At 41.9% G+C, this 17,139-nt stretch overlaps 1 protein-coding gene across 1 annotated transcript in view; it reads right to left on the bottom strand.

Annotated features, from left to right (window-relative positions):
* LOC124544969 (serine/threonine-protein kinase SIK3-like) overlaps positions 1 to 17,139 on the bottom strand; it is a 181,409-nt gene that overhangs the window by 110,417 nt on the left and 53,853 nt on the right. Inside the window, exons 3-5 of the mRNA XM_047123717.1 lie at positions 14,514 to 14,675; positions 6,570 to 6,694; positions 2,637 to 2,760 (exon numbers count right to left, since the gene is read on the bottom strand). Coding sequence (XP_046979673.1) covers positions 2,637 to 2,760; positions 6,570 to 6,694; positions 14,514 to 14,675 — 411 coding nt within the window. The remainder of the gene's footprint in view (positions 1 to 2,636; positions 2,761 to 6,569; positions 6,695 to 14,513; positions 14,676 to 17,139) is intronic.

Consider the following 17,139-nt stretch of genomic DNA (forward strand, 5'->3'; position numbering starts at 1 on the left):
TTTTTCCTGGTTAATGGTAGCCTAGGAATATTTTTTTGTAGAGTATATCTTTTGTAACGGTCATTTGTCATTCATCATATAGCTGTGGAATTCTTTGCAACCAACATTTTTATAATTATGTTGTAGTTGCAAAAGGAGTCCACAGACAAACTGTACCTGTCTCTTGTCCACTGACTCTGCATTAGGGAGAAAAATGTTTCCACATTTGCTTCGTGGGATGGAATGCCGAACAAAAACTGTGCAATTTTTCATAGTTCCAAATGATGAGAAGAATGTGTGCATTTTTCCAATACATGGTCCACTTTTTGTGAGAACGAAGATTAATGAAATCATTGTTATGTTCATGTTCTTGAGTCACCAACTTCTTCAGACAGCAGAATTCACTGAAGCATTTCACATCATCTACATGTACACCTCTATCCGAAAGATATTTAATGGTTGGTTCCATGTCCTTCCATTCAGCAATTTTTGAAGAGGTAACCACACAAAACAGGTCAACTCTTGCTTGGAGGGCAATCACTTTTGGAGATATTCTGTACATCTTCCGTAGAGCCCAACTACAATTACTACTGTGAATTTGTCACATTTAGCATCCCGTCAATTTTTACATTTCTCTGCCAACAGAGCTTTCACTTTTATGCTCAAGAATGGATTGCCCCCACAATTGATGAGCACGTTATTAATAGACAATACAGCTCCAAGGAATTCAATGTGTGAACTAGTTTCTTTCTCAAGATCAGCTCTGCACAAGCAAAACATGCCAAGAAGTGTTTGTAGATGGAATAGACAGATCTTGCTAAAATCTTTTTCAAGTAACTCTGTAATGATTATAGATGTGTTATGATGAGAGAGAAAGTATGACTTCAGAGCAGGGAACACACGAATAAGTCTGTTTACCCCCAGATGCTTTGCTATGAGATAACAATTTCTTGCAGATATTTAACATCAACAAATTCGGAAAATTCTTGAAGTTCAATATTCTGGACCACATAGTTTCAGAAGTATTGAAACAGTTTATATTTTGAATACCAACCTTCCATGTGTCTGCAGCATGATGAATGTATAATCATTTAGAGTGTGATCTTGACACTTGACCTCAATCAAAAGTCCCCAGTTTAAGTTTATAAAAAGGAATATTTTCCCCTTCTGGAACCCAACACATTCCTCCAGACATTGTGTTACATTTATCTTCTATGAAAGTTGTGCATTTATCAAGGAGATCCTTATTCTGAGGAACACTCTTTAAAAATAAAGAAAGCATCTGCAGAGTCTTTAAATTGTTAACATAGCACAATTAATTCTGATTGCAAACCACCAATTTTTCCAAGCTAGATATTGAAAACTGATTGAGACTTTAACAATAACCTACAGTTATAGCTATCAATAGAAATACCATAGTCATTATCTCCCAAACTCGTGATAACACTTTCAAAAGAATGAGGACTGAGCACTGAGTATATTATTGCTTCTGTTTTTGTTCTTGCAATCAAAATTTTTACCATGCTCGAAGGATTATATCAAACTGGTTGTCCAGTCTGTCACTTTATAGCTGTTATGATGCTTCATAATGAATCACAAGAGTACATTCAGTGAGACACACTTTGTCTTCTTTTTTACTGCTCATTTTCATGAAAAATTGAGCTCATTTTGAAGATGATGCTTCTTCTTGGTAACTCTTTTTGTGGTTTTCAGATTCTAAATGTGTTTGTAAACCTCGCCCTCATTTATTTCCCACAGATACATACTTAGTGGACTTATTAACTATACATTCGCACTCGAACTCATCCCTGCAACATCTAAAACAAGGAGCCTTTTGTTGCAGAAGTATAATAAACCTTCACTTCCATTTAGGCATATTTGTTATTAATTTAAAAACTATTCAAACCACAATCAAACAACAATTCAGAACATCTGCATGCAACGTTACGAAACCTTAGATCAGGGGATGCAGGTAGAGCAGGGAAAAATGGACTGCAGATCATTACTGGGAGAGGAGTGTTGCAGGGGAAAGCATTTGCACCATTTTGCTCAGCAATGACATTACAGGCCCAGTCCCCACTTCTTAACAATCACCTACTGTGGCATAAATTACACACACTAGTTACAAGGTTTCAAAAAAGTGCATTGTAGAATCATTTACGTTTAAATACAGTACTTATTTGTAGTAATAAATACAAAATTAAATTAAGCTTGTCATAACACCGTTATATCACTAATGTCAGCAGTGTCCAGCTGCAGCAAAAACCTGACGGCACTTAATAATTGTAACACTAGAGTCAGGGGCCATAATGCTGCACACAGACATTAACAATTGCTTATTGCACGATTCAGCTTTGCCTATGTTGGATGCTATGCTGAAAATTTGTTGCGCAATTTATCTTTGAATTAATATGAATCAAAATTCTGGACATTTTATCAAATTTTAAAATTGGCTCTGGACACAAATTACAGGGTAAAAAAAAAATAAAATAAAATAAAAAAAAAAAAGAGGACACATATGGAAAAATTCAGCCATACAGCAGCCTAACCTTTCTGTATAAAAGATAATATTCTGTGAAGACATCCAGAGGTTTCTTGCAAGCAAGAGTAAACACGTTACTGGAAAACATCAAAATCTTGTAAGAAAAGATACATACCTGCACTCATAAAAAATGGAATCCGAAATTTGCCCGAGATAACCCTTGTACGGAGAGACTGCAGTGTGCGGCCATCAAATGGGAGGGCTCCACAGACCAGCACATACAGGACAACCCCGAGGCTCTGCAGCAGAACACACAGTAAGTCAACAGGACAAAATCTTCAACAGTTAACATGATAATGGAAAAAAGCAAAGCATGGCCTAAGTAGACATATCACTATCTTACAGCAATCACGTTAACCTGCAAGGAATAAGTACTTTAAGTATACTTATAGAACTCTTGGGAACATCATACATACAGCCAACCCCCAGATATGGGGGCATTGTGATGTCAGTGCAGAAAATAAACGTAATTAAGTAGACTGAATGAATGAATGTGTGAATAATGTTATTGGCACAAGTAATTCTCCTCTCTGCAGTCATCACAAAAACAATACTTTCTGAAATTCACTAACTGTAGTAAGTTAGTACAATGTCCGCAGTTTAGTGGATACAGACAGTTAGTTCTCCAGAGATCCAACATAGCTTAAGTTTGGAGACTAGCTGGTTTTCCCTCCAACAGTCATGATCATTATACTGCACGGCACAGTAATAAATATAACATACAACTGACACTTAGGGCTCTGCTAATAGTCTGGATACAGAACACTTGTGTCAAAGTAGTTCTATTATTATTTTGCGGTGATCATTTCATATGGTGTATGTGGGAGGAAGTAGTATGTTCCCCAACTCTTGCTGCAATCAATGTGGGCTTCCAGAATTTCCACATAAAACTTCTATATGATGCACAGCACTTCTCTTGCAGTGTCTGCCAATGGACTTCGTTGAACATTGCTATCACACCAACTAAACAAGCGCTCTCTCTCTCTCTCTCTCTCTCTCTCTCTTTCTCTCTTCCCCCCCCCCTCTTTGGAGAGCTATGGCAAAAAAATGCCACCCTTCTGTGTGCCACAACAACAGGCATTTACAGCAAATGCATGTAGATGTAAGTCTTCACTTCACAGAAGCATGTCAGCACTTGATATGCCCATCAGATGGTCCACTTGTAGAACTTGTCAGTACCCTTTACACATGTTACCAAGTTATGAATCATATTTGCTTGCCATCACAGCCCAAAAACAAGTTACTTTGATGAAATCTTCTAGGGCTGTGTTGTGGTGTCGTGCTGTCAAAATGTTTAGTCAAGTTTACTACTCACCATCTTAAGGCGAAGTGTTGGGTTCGGATCCAGTTTGTACCTTTATAGCTGCTGGGCCACAGACTGCTCTGTCGGGTGTGCAATGAGTGGGTCAATTACGTGCTTCTGAAAGAGGTGTCACAGGCAGTGGGGGTTGAAGGTTAGGGTGGGGTGGGGGGTGGGGAGACAACAGTGGCACGGAAAAGGGGGAGGTCTGGATGCTCAGTCTCAATGCCGCATATCTGTTTTATGCCTTAATGCTCCTGACCTTATTTTTGCTAACACCAATTCTCTTGCAGGGCTCCACTGGAAACTGCTGTCCCAATTGGTAAGATCGTCATGTACTCTTACTTCAGTGCCTCTTTGATTTTTTATTTAATCGTATGGCTAGGGTCCCCCGCCGGGCAGGCCATTCGCCGGGTGCCGGTCTTCAATCTGACACCACTTCAGTGACCTGCAGTTGGTGAGGATGATAGGATGATGATGAGGACAGCACAACACCCAGTCCCTGGGCGGAGAAAATTCCCCGACCCAGCCGGCAATGGAGCCCGGGCCCAGAGGATTGGCAATCCGTCACGCTGACCATTCAGCTACCGGGGGCAGACACCTCTTTGATGACAGAACCCCAGAAATCATTGGCGCAGTACAATACATCACTTTAGTCTGTTAAGAAACAAACACAGGCCTTCATTTTCTCAACAGACTTCCTCAAAAAGAATGTCACCTTCCCTCCACGGATTCCCATTTGAGTTACTGAATCATCTGTGTAATACTTGTGTGTTAATCAAGCCTACTGGTAACAAATCTAGAAACTTCCTCTGAATTTGGTTTATTATCTTCCTTCAAGTCGACCCGGTACGGATCACAAACAATCCAACAGTACTCAAGAATGATTTGCACTAGTGTCCTATGTGCAGTCGCTTTTACAGATGAACCACATTTCCCGACTCTTGCCAGAAAGTACAGTCTCAGAGTTTTAACAGTCAACCTGTCCACGACGCAGTCTGCCTCTCTTGCAGAGTGTGCAAATGAAATTTCTTGAAGATCCTTGTAGCCCTCCTGCGCTGACTTGCAGTAATTATCCTGTGACAGAATATCTCACTCTTTGTTGTATCTCCTCTGTCAATACTACCAGTATTGTCTCAGACCCACAAGCAATAAACACGAATCAGTGGAAGGAGTACACCACTCCTTTAGTGGATGAATTATGTTTTCTTAAGATTCTTCCAATGAATCTGCTCTTCCTATATTTAGTTCCGTGTGGATGAGGGAAAAGGTGTGGGAGGGGGGAAGGAGGAAAGGAAAAAAAATCATAATTTGTCAGACAGTTAGGCAAAGGGAAAACTGGGGGATTTCAAGCGTCATTTGTTGTGCACACATCTGCACCCTCTACCCTCGTTCATTCATACATTTGCAGAAATTTGTGGATGGACAATGTTTTCAGTCTGATGAAGAGGTATCCACCGACAGGTATTTTTAAATGTTTTAGAATATATTTTGCGAATGGAATCTGCTCGTTGGAGAAACATGTATAAAGAGGAATTACCTAAAAGGGGGGCTATAATGGACAGTAGCTGTATTTTTTACCAAAGACGAAAGTCTTTCTCTAGCAGCGAGTGATTGTTTCATATTGCCCCAGTAAATACAAAATATGTCATGTTCAATTAAATAAAAAGATAATAAATCCGTTAGGTAATAGCAGCGGTAAGCAGAAATGAAAGGTAGTATACTGCAAAGCCAAAGAAACTGGTACACCTGCCTGATATAGTATAAGGGCCCCGCGAGCGCACAGAAGTGCCAGAACGTGACGTGGCATGGACTCGACTAATGTCTGAAATAGTGCTGGAGTAAACTAACACCACGGATACTGCAGGGCTGTCCATAAATCCGTAAGAGTACGAGGGGGTGGAGATCTCTTTCGAACAGCACGTTGCAGGGCATCCCAGATATGCTCAATAATGTTCATGTCTGGGGAGTTTGGTGGCCAGCAAAAGTGTTTAAACTCAGAGGAGTGTTCCTGGAGCCACTCTGTAGCAATTCTGGATGTGTGGGGTGTCGCATTATCCTGCTGGAATTGTCCGTCTGAATGGATGCAGGTGATCAGACAGGATGCTTCCAAACGTGTCACCTGACAGAGTAGTAAGTAGACATATAAGGGCTCCCATATCACTCGAACTGCACACGTCCCACTCCATTACAGAGCCTCCACCAGCTTGAACAGTCCCCTGCTGACATCCAGGTTCCATGGATTCATGAGGTTGCCTCCAAACCCGTACAAGTCCATCTGCTCGATAAAATTTGAAACGAGATTCGTCCGACCATGTTGATAGCCAACATTGAAATGTGAAGCAATTAGCGGAAGGGTTGCACTTGAGTCACGTTGAATGATTCTCTTCAGTCGTCATTGGTCCCATTCTTGCAGGATCTTTTTCCAACTTCAGTGATGTCGTAGATTTGATGTTTTCAAAATGGCTCTGAGCACTATGGGACTTAACATCTATGGTCATCAGTCCCCTAGAACTTAGAACTACTTAAACCTAACTAACCTAAGGACTTCACACACATCCATGCCCGAGGCAGGATTCGAACCTGTGACCGTAGTGGTCACCCGGTTCCAGACTGAAGTGCGAGAAGAAATAAGTCTCTTCTAGACAGGAGTTATAGTCAGCAGGGATCTCAGTACTGTGGCGTGAGGGACCAGGTTGTGAGCACAAGCAATCTGTCGACATCTGCTACCAACAAGAACGTACTTACCCATATGTCAGTCTTGGGTCCGTCATATTTGCGGCCCTCGAAGAGCTCGGGGGCGGCATAAGGGGGGCTGCCGCACCACGTGGACAGCAGCTGGCCGGGCTGGTAGTGGTTGCTGAAGCCGAAGTCTGAAAGCAGACCACGAGTCAGTGTCGCAGTGCCCGCAGTCGCAGGCGAGAGCTGCGCGCACTCACGCCTCGGCCAGAGTAACGCGGAGCGCGGGCTCATAATGCCCCGACCAATCAGTCCCAGCAGACACCGAGAATAACCACTACAACTCTAGCACCAAGTCCACTCGCTGCATCGTACTGTTGACTGGAGGTCACTGAGACACGCGCAACAGCTGTTGACTACGAGGCACTCTAGGGTACTTCTTACTTGGTATTAGATGAGCACAATGAAAGAAGAATTAGAACAAGTGAAGATCAGTGGCCTAGCCATATTCTGCTCAGCTTAACAATGAAGAGAAATTGACAGCAGTATATAATATTCTGAGCCGCACCTTGTCCCAAATGGACAGGTGCCGATGTCCTGCAAGTTTCTGACTTATATTCTAGGAGCTTTCCTAATTTTTAAGGTTCCGGACCTCAATCGGTAAAAATGGATCACTTTGTTATGTGTGTGTGTGTGTGTGTGTGTGTGTGTGTGTGTGTGTGTGTGTGTTCAACTGAAGGTCTACGGGTCCTTGGCGGTATAATAAACGTTAGCTTCCAAGTCGGTGCAATCAAAAGATACGGTCATTTACTTGATACTCACTAACTCACTCATCAAAACTTATAGGGTACTCCCCGTTGACGTAGAATCATGAAATTTGGCTAGATGCAAGATTTCACTGTACAAGTACAGGGAAAAAAATCCGAAAATTTTGAATTTATAATTATATCACACAAAAAAATAATTGTCATTTGTTAAATCACTGTGTCTGTCCATTCGGTTGTTAAGTAACCTATTTCTCTGAAACGGATACACGAACAAAGCTGAAATTTAAGTCAGATACTGATGTCCATAGCCCTTTGGTAATGAAAAAATGTTAAGCTTCTGGGTGCAATCAAAAGAAACAGTCATTTATGTCACGTATTTTGATACAAATTCAGTCATTAAAACCTATAGGGTACTTCCCCTTGACGTGGAATCATGAAATTTGGTAAGAAGAAACGTTCCACGGTACAATTTTTGAATGGGAAAAAAAAAAAAAAAAAATCAGAAAATTTTTGCTTCCTGATCATATGAAACGAAAAAAATATTTATTTTGTGATTTGTTATACGACTTCAAACTTGAAATTTAAACTTTCTCGAAATTCTTTGGATTCCTGGGACCGATATCATGCCAGTGTAAATGGCAATAATAGTCCAAAACAGTCAAAATCCTCGACTTCCGGAATGGATGAACTGTCTGTACACATAATTAAGTTGGTACGGAACCCTGAGTGCACGAATGCTGCTCGCACCATACCACTTTTTTTCTTTTAAATATTGAGTTTATGCAATGGGGCATGTGGAGCGCTCGGGTTAGGGTAAGGGACACTTTTCATGAAGGCCAGCCATTATTCTTTGTGGTGATTGTGTTGTTGGTAGTGATGGTGGTAATGATTGTGAAGGTGAAGGAGACGGTGAGTCAGCATTAAGTTTGTTACATGGTTATAAATGAAATACTGGGCAACTGAACAGTAAGATTTTATTCAAGGGTTTTACATCACAACAATCGAAACGAGGCAGTGAAAACAATATACAAAAGTCATGAAAGAGAATCGTTCCCCAGTAGCTAACTGATGCAAAGTGCAAAGACAACAGCGACTCTACTAGGTCTCGAGGTACTGCCTTCTCCTAGTTGTTGTCATAGCCACATGCGGTGTCAGAGACAGAGCACTTAAACTACAGTGAGGCGACAAAAATCACGGGACACCTCCTATTATGGTGTCGGACCTCCTTTTGCCCTGCGTAGTGCCGGAGCTCCACGTGACATGGACCCAACAAGTCCTTGGAAGTCCCTTGCAGAAATACTGACCTACGCTGCCTCTACAGCCGTCCGTAATTGCGAATGTGTTACCGGTGCAGGACGTTGTTTACGAACTGACGTCTCCATTATGTCCTATAAATGTTAGGTGGGATTCATATCGGGCGATGTGGGTGGCCAAACCATTCGCTCGAATTATCCAGAATTTTCTTCAAACCAATCGCGAACGACTGTGGCCCGGTTACATGACATCGTTGCGTGAGAACATAAATTCCATTAATGGCTACAAATGGTCTCCAAGTAGACGAACATAACCATTTCCACTCAATGATCGGTTCAGTTGGACCAGACCCCCCTGTCCATTCCATGTGAACACAGTGTACACCATTATGGAGCCACCACCAGCTTTCACAGTGCCCTGTTGACAACCTGGCCCCATGGTTTCGTGGGGGTCTACGAAACACTCGGACCCTACCATCAGCTGCCAATTGAAATCGGACTCGTCTGACCAGGATACAGTTTTCGAGTCGTCAAGGAACCAACTGGCATGGTTATCATCTCAGGAGTGGCACTGCAGGCGATGTCGTGCTGTTAGCAAAAACACTCGCGCCCGCCGTCTGCTGCCATATTCCGTTAACACCAAATTTCGCCGCACTATTCGAAAGTATACGTTCGTCGTACGCCCCACACTGACGCTAGCACAGACAAGTCAACGCAAACGCCGCTACTCTCATTCGTTAACTGAAGGCCGTCGGCCATTGCGTTGTCCGCGGTTTGAGAAAATGCCTGAAATTTGGTATTCTCGGCAAACTCTTGACACTATGGATCTCGGACTATTGAATTCCTGACGATTTCCGAAATGGGATGCCCCGTGCGTCTAGCTCCAACAACGATTTCGTGTTCAAAGTCTGTCAATTGCGTCGTGCGGCCGCAATCACATCGGAACCTTTTCACATGAATCACTCGATTACAAATGACAGTTTCGCCAACCCATACAATGTCTAGGCGATACTACCGATGACTTTTGTCACCTCAGTGTTAAACATCTAATAACGCCTCAACACTGTTATATGTGCGGATGCACCATACATCTAACAGCAACGCGTGAATGGCTACCTTGCTCGTTTTTCTTTAATATCGCTTCATTTCTTATGTACTGCATCTTATGAATTGTTCCCCTATTGATTTTTGCTCTGCTAGCAACTCTTTGAAGGTAATACTGATGAGAACTGCAGAACACGTAAATATCTATTACCTGTACTTATTAATATCTACGAAATGTACTGATATAATAAACCAAGCTATGAGAAAAGCGCGTAATACGCATTTAATCTGGGAAGATGTCTTAAACGCGACTAGTGTGTGGTGGAGAAAGCAAATGAGGAATCGTATTAGAGAAGGGTTTACCTGTTGGAGAGGAGCAGTAGTGTACAAACAAGAGCAATGCATGGTTAACACGACATAAAGAACAGGTGAGAATGTTTAGAGGCGGCAGCAGCGCGAAGCTGCTGACTGCCAAGAAAATATACCCGATACGGCCATAATACAATGCCCTTCCACAGGAAGGTAAGTCACACACTCAGTTGATCTCTGATTTGTAGAAACTTCATTCTATATGTATTTGTAACTCGAGTGTTTTTAGTTTTTATTCTGACACGTAAAGAAGCAGCCAACCGATAATAAATTCAGTTGGAAGGAGGATACCACAGAACTGCTGAAGCAGCCAAACCAATCTATTTGCAATACAGATTTTGTCTGACGTAAGTACTTTAATATAAAAATAAAAAGGTAGCATATTTTGATTACTTTCATTCCATAATATCAGATAGGACTATTTTTTGGGGGTAATTCATCAAGCGAAACTGAAATTTTCCAAGTGCTAAAACTTGTAATGCAATTTAAGGGGCTCCGGAAAGGCTCAAAATCATGAAAAGTTCAATTTTTACTTTTTTGCGTTTTCTGAATCTGCAGACTATTACCTTTTAATAGATATATAATTTATTCAATTCCGAAGACTACAACTATTTTTAAATTTTTTTTGAAATGTGTTCTACATGGGCGTGACCCACTGTGGCGCTGTTAAACTGCTGTCAAATGGTGTTATTATTAACGTCCGTGTTCATCAGGTACATTTTAGTGATGTGAGATAAAGTATGTGTTGTGGCTAACCTGTGATGGTTCAATATATATCGCTGGTGTGATTGTCGATTGTTTCATATTTATTTACTCTGTCGTTATCTCGAAAATATTCGTAATTAATTCTGTTTCTTGAGTCTCTGTTTTGTTGAAGTATAATAATGAGTAAAAGTAAAGTTATTAGAAATCCTCTGAAGGCTTTTAAGAAAAGGAGAAATGTTGGAAAGCCAAAGGTATGTGCTATTACTGTAAACAATAAAGACGATAACCAAGTGAGTGAACCTAACCTCTCAAGTACACCTGCCCATAGCAGTCAAAGTGGGAAAGAAAATACTTCACAGAAGAAGCTTGGTTCAATGAGTGAAAACTATGAATGTTTTATGGGCGAATCGGATGTGAATGAAATATTTGATATGTCGGTTCTCAAAGGAATTTTTTCAAACTGTGTAAGATGTATTCATTGTAGTGAAGTTGGTCTGGAACTCTCCATAATAAAGCACGTAGGACTTGCTAGTGAAATACAACTGAAATGTGATAAGTGTTCATACATGACCACCTTTTGGAACAGTGTTGCAATAACTGCAACTGAAGAAAATGGTAGCAAAATCTACGAACACAACAACGAGCGATGCTTGCTTTAGACAAGGAACGCCTTCGGGCTGCAGACAGGGCTGTAAAGAGTCTAGAAATACAAGCAAGAGTAAACAGGAGGAGGAACAAGAGGAAGCTGGAGGAGGAGTTTGCAGAGGATGAAGATAATCCATCCTATGGACCTGGAATGCACTAAAAAGTTAGTCCAATCTTTGTCGCTCGATTCCCAAAACTTTTATTTTCTCATACTAATTACATGTTTTCTAAGGATCTTCCAAACATATTTGTTTCAAACTTTCAGTAAATGTTACACAGTACCTTCTGCATAATTTAACACAGCCTTTTTCCAAAAACTGTATATTTTTGAATATATAAATAAAAAATTGCAAAAAAATGTTGTGAATTTTCATTACAATTGAAAAAAATCATCTTTAATAACTGAACTAAAATTTTGTAAAATCCCTGTGTTAAGTTGTAGCCCATATTCCAATAAATAATCTGTAAAAAGTTCAACTTCCTACCTCAAATACTTTGTGAGGAAAGATGTAATTTATAAGCGTTATTTTAACATTGCAAGTATAGGGCGTTCCGGAGCCCCTTAACTGGTCTTTCAGAGACCTGTTCAAGGAATTGGGGTACTAACTACCGTTTCCTAATACAATTATTCTTTCCTGGAATTTGTCATAGCGTAAACACCTCTTTTTCAAACCAACAGCTCCGTTCACAGGATCAATACTAGAAACAAGAATAATCTTCATAAATATTTGAAGTAGCTTATTTTGGTTTTAAAAGACGTCTATTGTTCAGAAGCACCATTTTCAATAGCTTACCACAAGACACAAATGTTTAGTTGCTATAAAGTTCAGTTTCAGAGGAGCCTTAATGTTTTACTGGTGGGCAACTTCTTCTACTCCGTTGACAAATTTCTTAGTAGAATCAGTTGATGTACACATTATTAATAATATCAAATAACACAAGTGTTGTGTAAAACCTGATTTCTGCACATCTGCAGTACAGTGTTGTTTGCAACATAAATAAGTGTTACAAACTAATATTTTTCTTTCATGGTGCATGGCTATAACAGCCTAAGATTTATCGTATTCACCTTAATGTGTTGCACAATTACACGTTCGAGACGAATTTGTTATTTGCTGTGAAATAAAATTATATTTAAGATTTTTTGTGGTTTTCTGTAACATGTATTATGATCATTTTAACTTAGGATCTGTAGAAGGAACCTGAGTAGACATCTTTTTCTTGAAAATATGTTTTATATACGAAGTTTGTTCAAAAAGTAAGGTGACTTTATACTTTTATGAAAAATATTTTCTCATTCATCAATTTTGATGTTGTCCCCTTCAAAGAAATACTCCTCAGATACCATATACTTGTTCCAACGCTTCTTCCAATCCTCGAAGCACTTCTCATAAGCCCTTTTTGGTACATCCATGAGTACTTCCAGTGAGGCAGTTTTTATTTCCTCACTCGTTGAAAACCTTCGTCCTTTGATAGGTCTCTTCAGTTTTGAAAACAGGAAAAGTCGCAGGGGGGCCAAATCCGGTGAATTTGGCGGCTAAGGCGTGATTTTCGTGTTTTGTTTTTGGGCAAAAAAAATCTCTCACAAGCAACGATGAATGAGCAAGTGCGTTGTCGTGATGCAAAAGCCATGAATTGTTTTTCCACAATTCCGGACGTTTTTGCGTATTGCTTCTAGCAAACGGCGCATAATGTCGAGGTAATACTCCTTATTGACCGTACGACCTCGAGGCAAAAATTCATGATGGACAAGGCCACGGTAATTGACAAAAAACAGTGAGCAAAACTTGACGTACTTTTCTCAGTCTTTGCTCTCCGGGATGCTTCCATTAGGACGAATAGGCTTTGGTTTCGACGTCATAACCGTAAGCCCATGTTTGGTCACTAGTTATGACCCTTTTGAGAAAATCAGGATCATCACTGACGGCATTCAAGAGCTCCTGAGCGATGCTCATGCGAAGGTTCTTCTGATCATAATTGAGAAGTTTTGGAACAAACTTCGCTGAGACATGTCTCATCTGAAAAACATCCGAAAAAATTGTATGACACGATCCCACTGATACGTAACATCCTCAGCAACTTCTCTTACGTTAATTCGACGATTTTCCAAAACAATTTTCTTCACAGCTTCGACGTTATCATCTGTTGCTGATGTGCTCGGGCGTCCAGAGCGAGGTTCGTCATTGGCATCTTGACGGCCATCTTGGAAGAGCTTGTACCACTTGTAACCTTTTTTTTTATTATTATTACTTAGAGCGGACTCACAGTATGCGACTGTCAACATTTCAAGTGTTTTGGAGCACGTGATTCCTTTTTCACACAAAAATTGATGCAAATTCTTTGCTCCATTTTTTATAACACGTCTAACCTTTCTATCTGTGAAAAACAAATGAAGTACGGTGTACACTTGAAACTGTGAACATACATGTGTACCAACATAACAAAAAATGATCGATAATCGAATGTACGTTGCAATTTGAAAAGTCACCTTACTTTTTGAACAGCTCTCGTAGTCTCGTTTTATGGCACTTTGTACATCGTTGAGGACTTCCTCTCTATGTATCCACATACGTAATCTAACGTTGACAGAGTTGAACATCTTTAAATACTCCGGTAGGTTAGTATACTTACGGTCATTAATTCGACATGCAGCTTGAACCCCAGTCCACCCCAGCTTCGTGACTCGTAAGCTCATACAAAGTTCATTCAGTTGTTTGAGCAGATTAGTGCAGAGTTGAGATTTTCACTCTGCAGCGGAGTGTGCGCTGATATGAAACTTCGTGGCAGATTAAAACTGTGTGCCGGACCGAGACTCGAACTCGGGACCTTTGCCTTTCGCGGACAGGTGCTCTGGAAAGTAGGAGACGTGGTACTGGCAGAAGTAAAGCTGTGAGGACGGGTCGTGAGTCGTGCTCGGATAGCTCAGTTGGTAGAGTACTTGCCCGCGAAAGGCAAAGGTCCCGAGTCTCGATCGGGCACACAGTTTTAATCTGCCAGGAAGTTTCATAATCCGGAGTTGTCATCACGACGATTACACACAGGAGGTGAAATTACACGAGTCGATCCTATCTTCAATCAACTGTACATGGCTCGCGTTACACAAGCAAACTCACGAGCAGCCGACATAGAGGACCACGTACTAATCTATCGCGAGGCACAGGAGGGTGGACCAGAGCCAGATCTAACGCGTGGGTGGAGGTGTTCCTCGGCGCACGCGGCCGCCGACTGACCTGCGAGCTTGATGTCGCAGTTGTGGTCGAGCAGCAGGTTCTCGGCCTTGAGGTCGCGGTGCACGACCCGCCGCCGGTGGCAGTAGCTGACGGCGGCCACGATCTGCGCGAACACACGCCGCGCCTCCTTCTCCGCCATCCTGCCGTTCGCCACCAGGTGATCTGCAACGAGGCAAACTCTCACAGCACACCGGCAACAATATGCCAAGCATTATGCGGGAACACATTTCAAACATTTATGGTTTCCAAACTACAAAAGATAGAAACGAGTTCAAATTTTCATGCATGTAATGTGAGCACCATGTGTTACACGACAAATATCGACACCGCGGCTCATTTCCTGCCACACACGGAGCAGTTATTCTATGATTATTGAATTCACCGGCTCAAAAATGCGATGTCGCAGACTTACAAGAGTGTCAGGCGCAGAGGGGAAACAACGCAGCTTTTTTGCGTAGCCCCACAGGTAAAAGTCACAACGTGTGAGGTCTGGAGACCTGGGAGGAGCAGAAGACGAACTTCAACGCCTATAGGTCTACAGACCTCACACCTTGTGACTTTTATCTCTGGGGTTACGTAAAACAGCCTCTGCGCCTGACACTCTTGAAAGTCTGCGTGTCGCGCGGGATTAGCCGAGCGGTCTCAGGCGCTGCAGTCATGGACTGTGCGGCTGGTCCCGGCGGAGGTTCGAGTCCTCCCTCGGGCATGTGTGTGTGTGTGTGTGTGTGTGTGTGTGTGTGTGTGTTTGTCCTTAGGATAATTTAGGGTTAAGTAGTATGTAAGCTTAGGGACTGATGACCTTAGCAGTTAAGTCCCATAAGATTTCACACATATTTGAACATTTTTGAAAGTCTGCGACATCGCATTTTTGAACTTGTGAATTCTGTAACGACAGACCAGCTACTTCGTATGTGGCAGGAAATGACCCACCGTTTTGATATTTATCGTGTAAGACATGGTGCCGACAGTGAATGCATAAAAATTTGAACTCTTCTCTTTCTGGGAACGTTGGAATTGTGTTTCTATCTTTCGTAGTTTGGAACCAAATCAATGTTGGAAATGTGTTCCTTCTTTTTCAATAGCACTGTTTTTACTTTTCGAGCTCCAACGGAGAAATGGAAAGAAGAAACGGACCGAGGGCGAGAGGGCGCGCGAGGGTTGCAGAGGGCGAAAAAGGGATAGGGAAAGGGGGGGGGGAGGGAGAAAATGGTTCAAATGGCTCTGAGCACTATGGGACTTAACATCTGAGATCATCAGCCCCCTAGAACTTAGAACTACTTAAATCTAACTAACCTAAAGACAGCACACACACCCATGCCCGAGGCAGGATTCGAACCTGCGACCTTAGCGGTCGCGCGGTTCCAGACCGTAGAGCCTAGAACCGCTCGGCCACTCCGGCCCACAGTGAGAGAGAGAGAGAGAGAGAGAGAGAGAGAGAGAGAGAGAGAGAGAGAGAGATGGCGAAAGGGAGTGAAAATGAGTTGTGCAGTCCCAAATGCGATCATTCGGAGCCAAAAACAAAGGAAAAATTGAAATCAACCATGCAACAGCCAGAGTCTTCACATCCAATGGTAAAAATTCAAAGGCTGTTGAGTAGCCTGAAAAAGTTACGAAATCAAATCCGCAGGAAAGTCTGGTAAAGCCTGTCAATGATTGTAAAACAGGGTACGAGTGTGTTGGGTTCCTTGTAGTAATGATAATTTCAATACATTAGCTAGTAACAGGTAGTATCAAAGACGATCTTGGTAATACGAAAAGATGTGCTTTGCACGTACTATTAAAATGGTGATTCTCTTTAAGTTATCAAAGAAATCTACTGTCAAACAATTTGACGAGATGTTTATCAATCCTTTGAGATACAATGGTTTGAGCTCTAGAGCATGGCTTGGAACTCATAACATCTGATACACCAAGAATTACAATTTTAATATGTTGCACACAAAAGAAAAACTAACCGTCGAAGAGAGTTGAGCACTGTGTGCTGGAAATTCTCCGTTGTGGAGCCACGGGCACAAAGAATTTGGGGAACAACCCAGCATTCGCTTAAGCGAGCGTGGAGAACGACCCGAAAGTCATACTAGGACTGGCTGTCGTTAACCGGCGGCGTGGGTTCCGCCCTATACCCGCGCATCTTGTTATTTTCAAAGCGAATCGCTTAGTGTTGCATTCGTGGTAATAAACGAAAAATCTGTAAAATGTGTTTTTCGTACATCACGAAACAAAATTAATACACCAATAAAATGTCGAATACTAGACTGGGTTAGCAGATCAACGCACCGCCAATACGAGCTGGCTGGATCGGAGCCAGTGTGAGAGGACTGCCCAAAGCCAGTATTGGGTAAATCACCTGAAAAAACAAAACAGGAAGAAGGGACATCATGCGCTGTTGTGTAGCCTGTAGTCTTCAATCCAAAGGCTGGTTTGACTCTACTCCAGTGCATCCTGTGCAAGCCTCCTTACCTCTGCATAACTACTGAGGCCCACATCCAGCTGCTTACCGTAGTCATCTCTTGCTCGCCCCCCCCCCCCCCCCCCATATACACTTATCTCTGTTACCACAATGGCGATTTATTCGTGCGCCAGGACGCATCACGTCAACCCGTGTCTCCTTTTAGCCAAGTTCTGT

Source organism: Schistocerca americana, chromosome 8 (genome assembly GCF_021461395.2).
Source record: "Schistocerca americana isolate TAMUIC-IGC-003095 chromosome 8, iqSchAmer2.1, whole genome shotgun sequence".
Taxonomy (NCBI): Eukaryota; Metazoa; Arthropoda; class Insecta; order Orthoptera; family Acrididae; genus Schistocerca; species Schistocerca americana.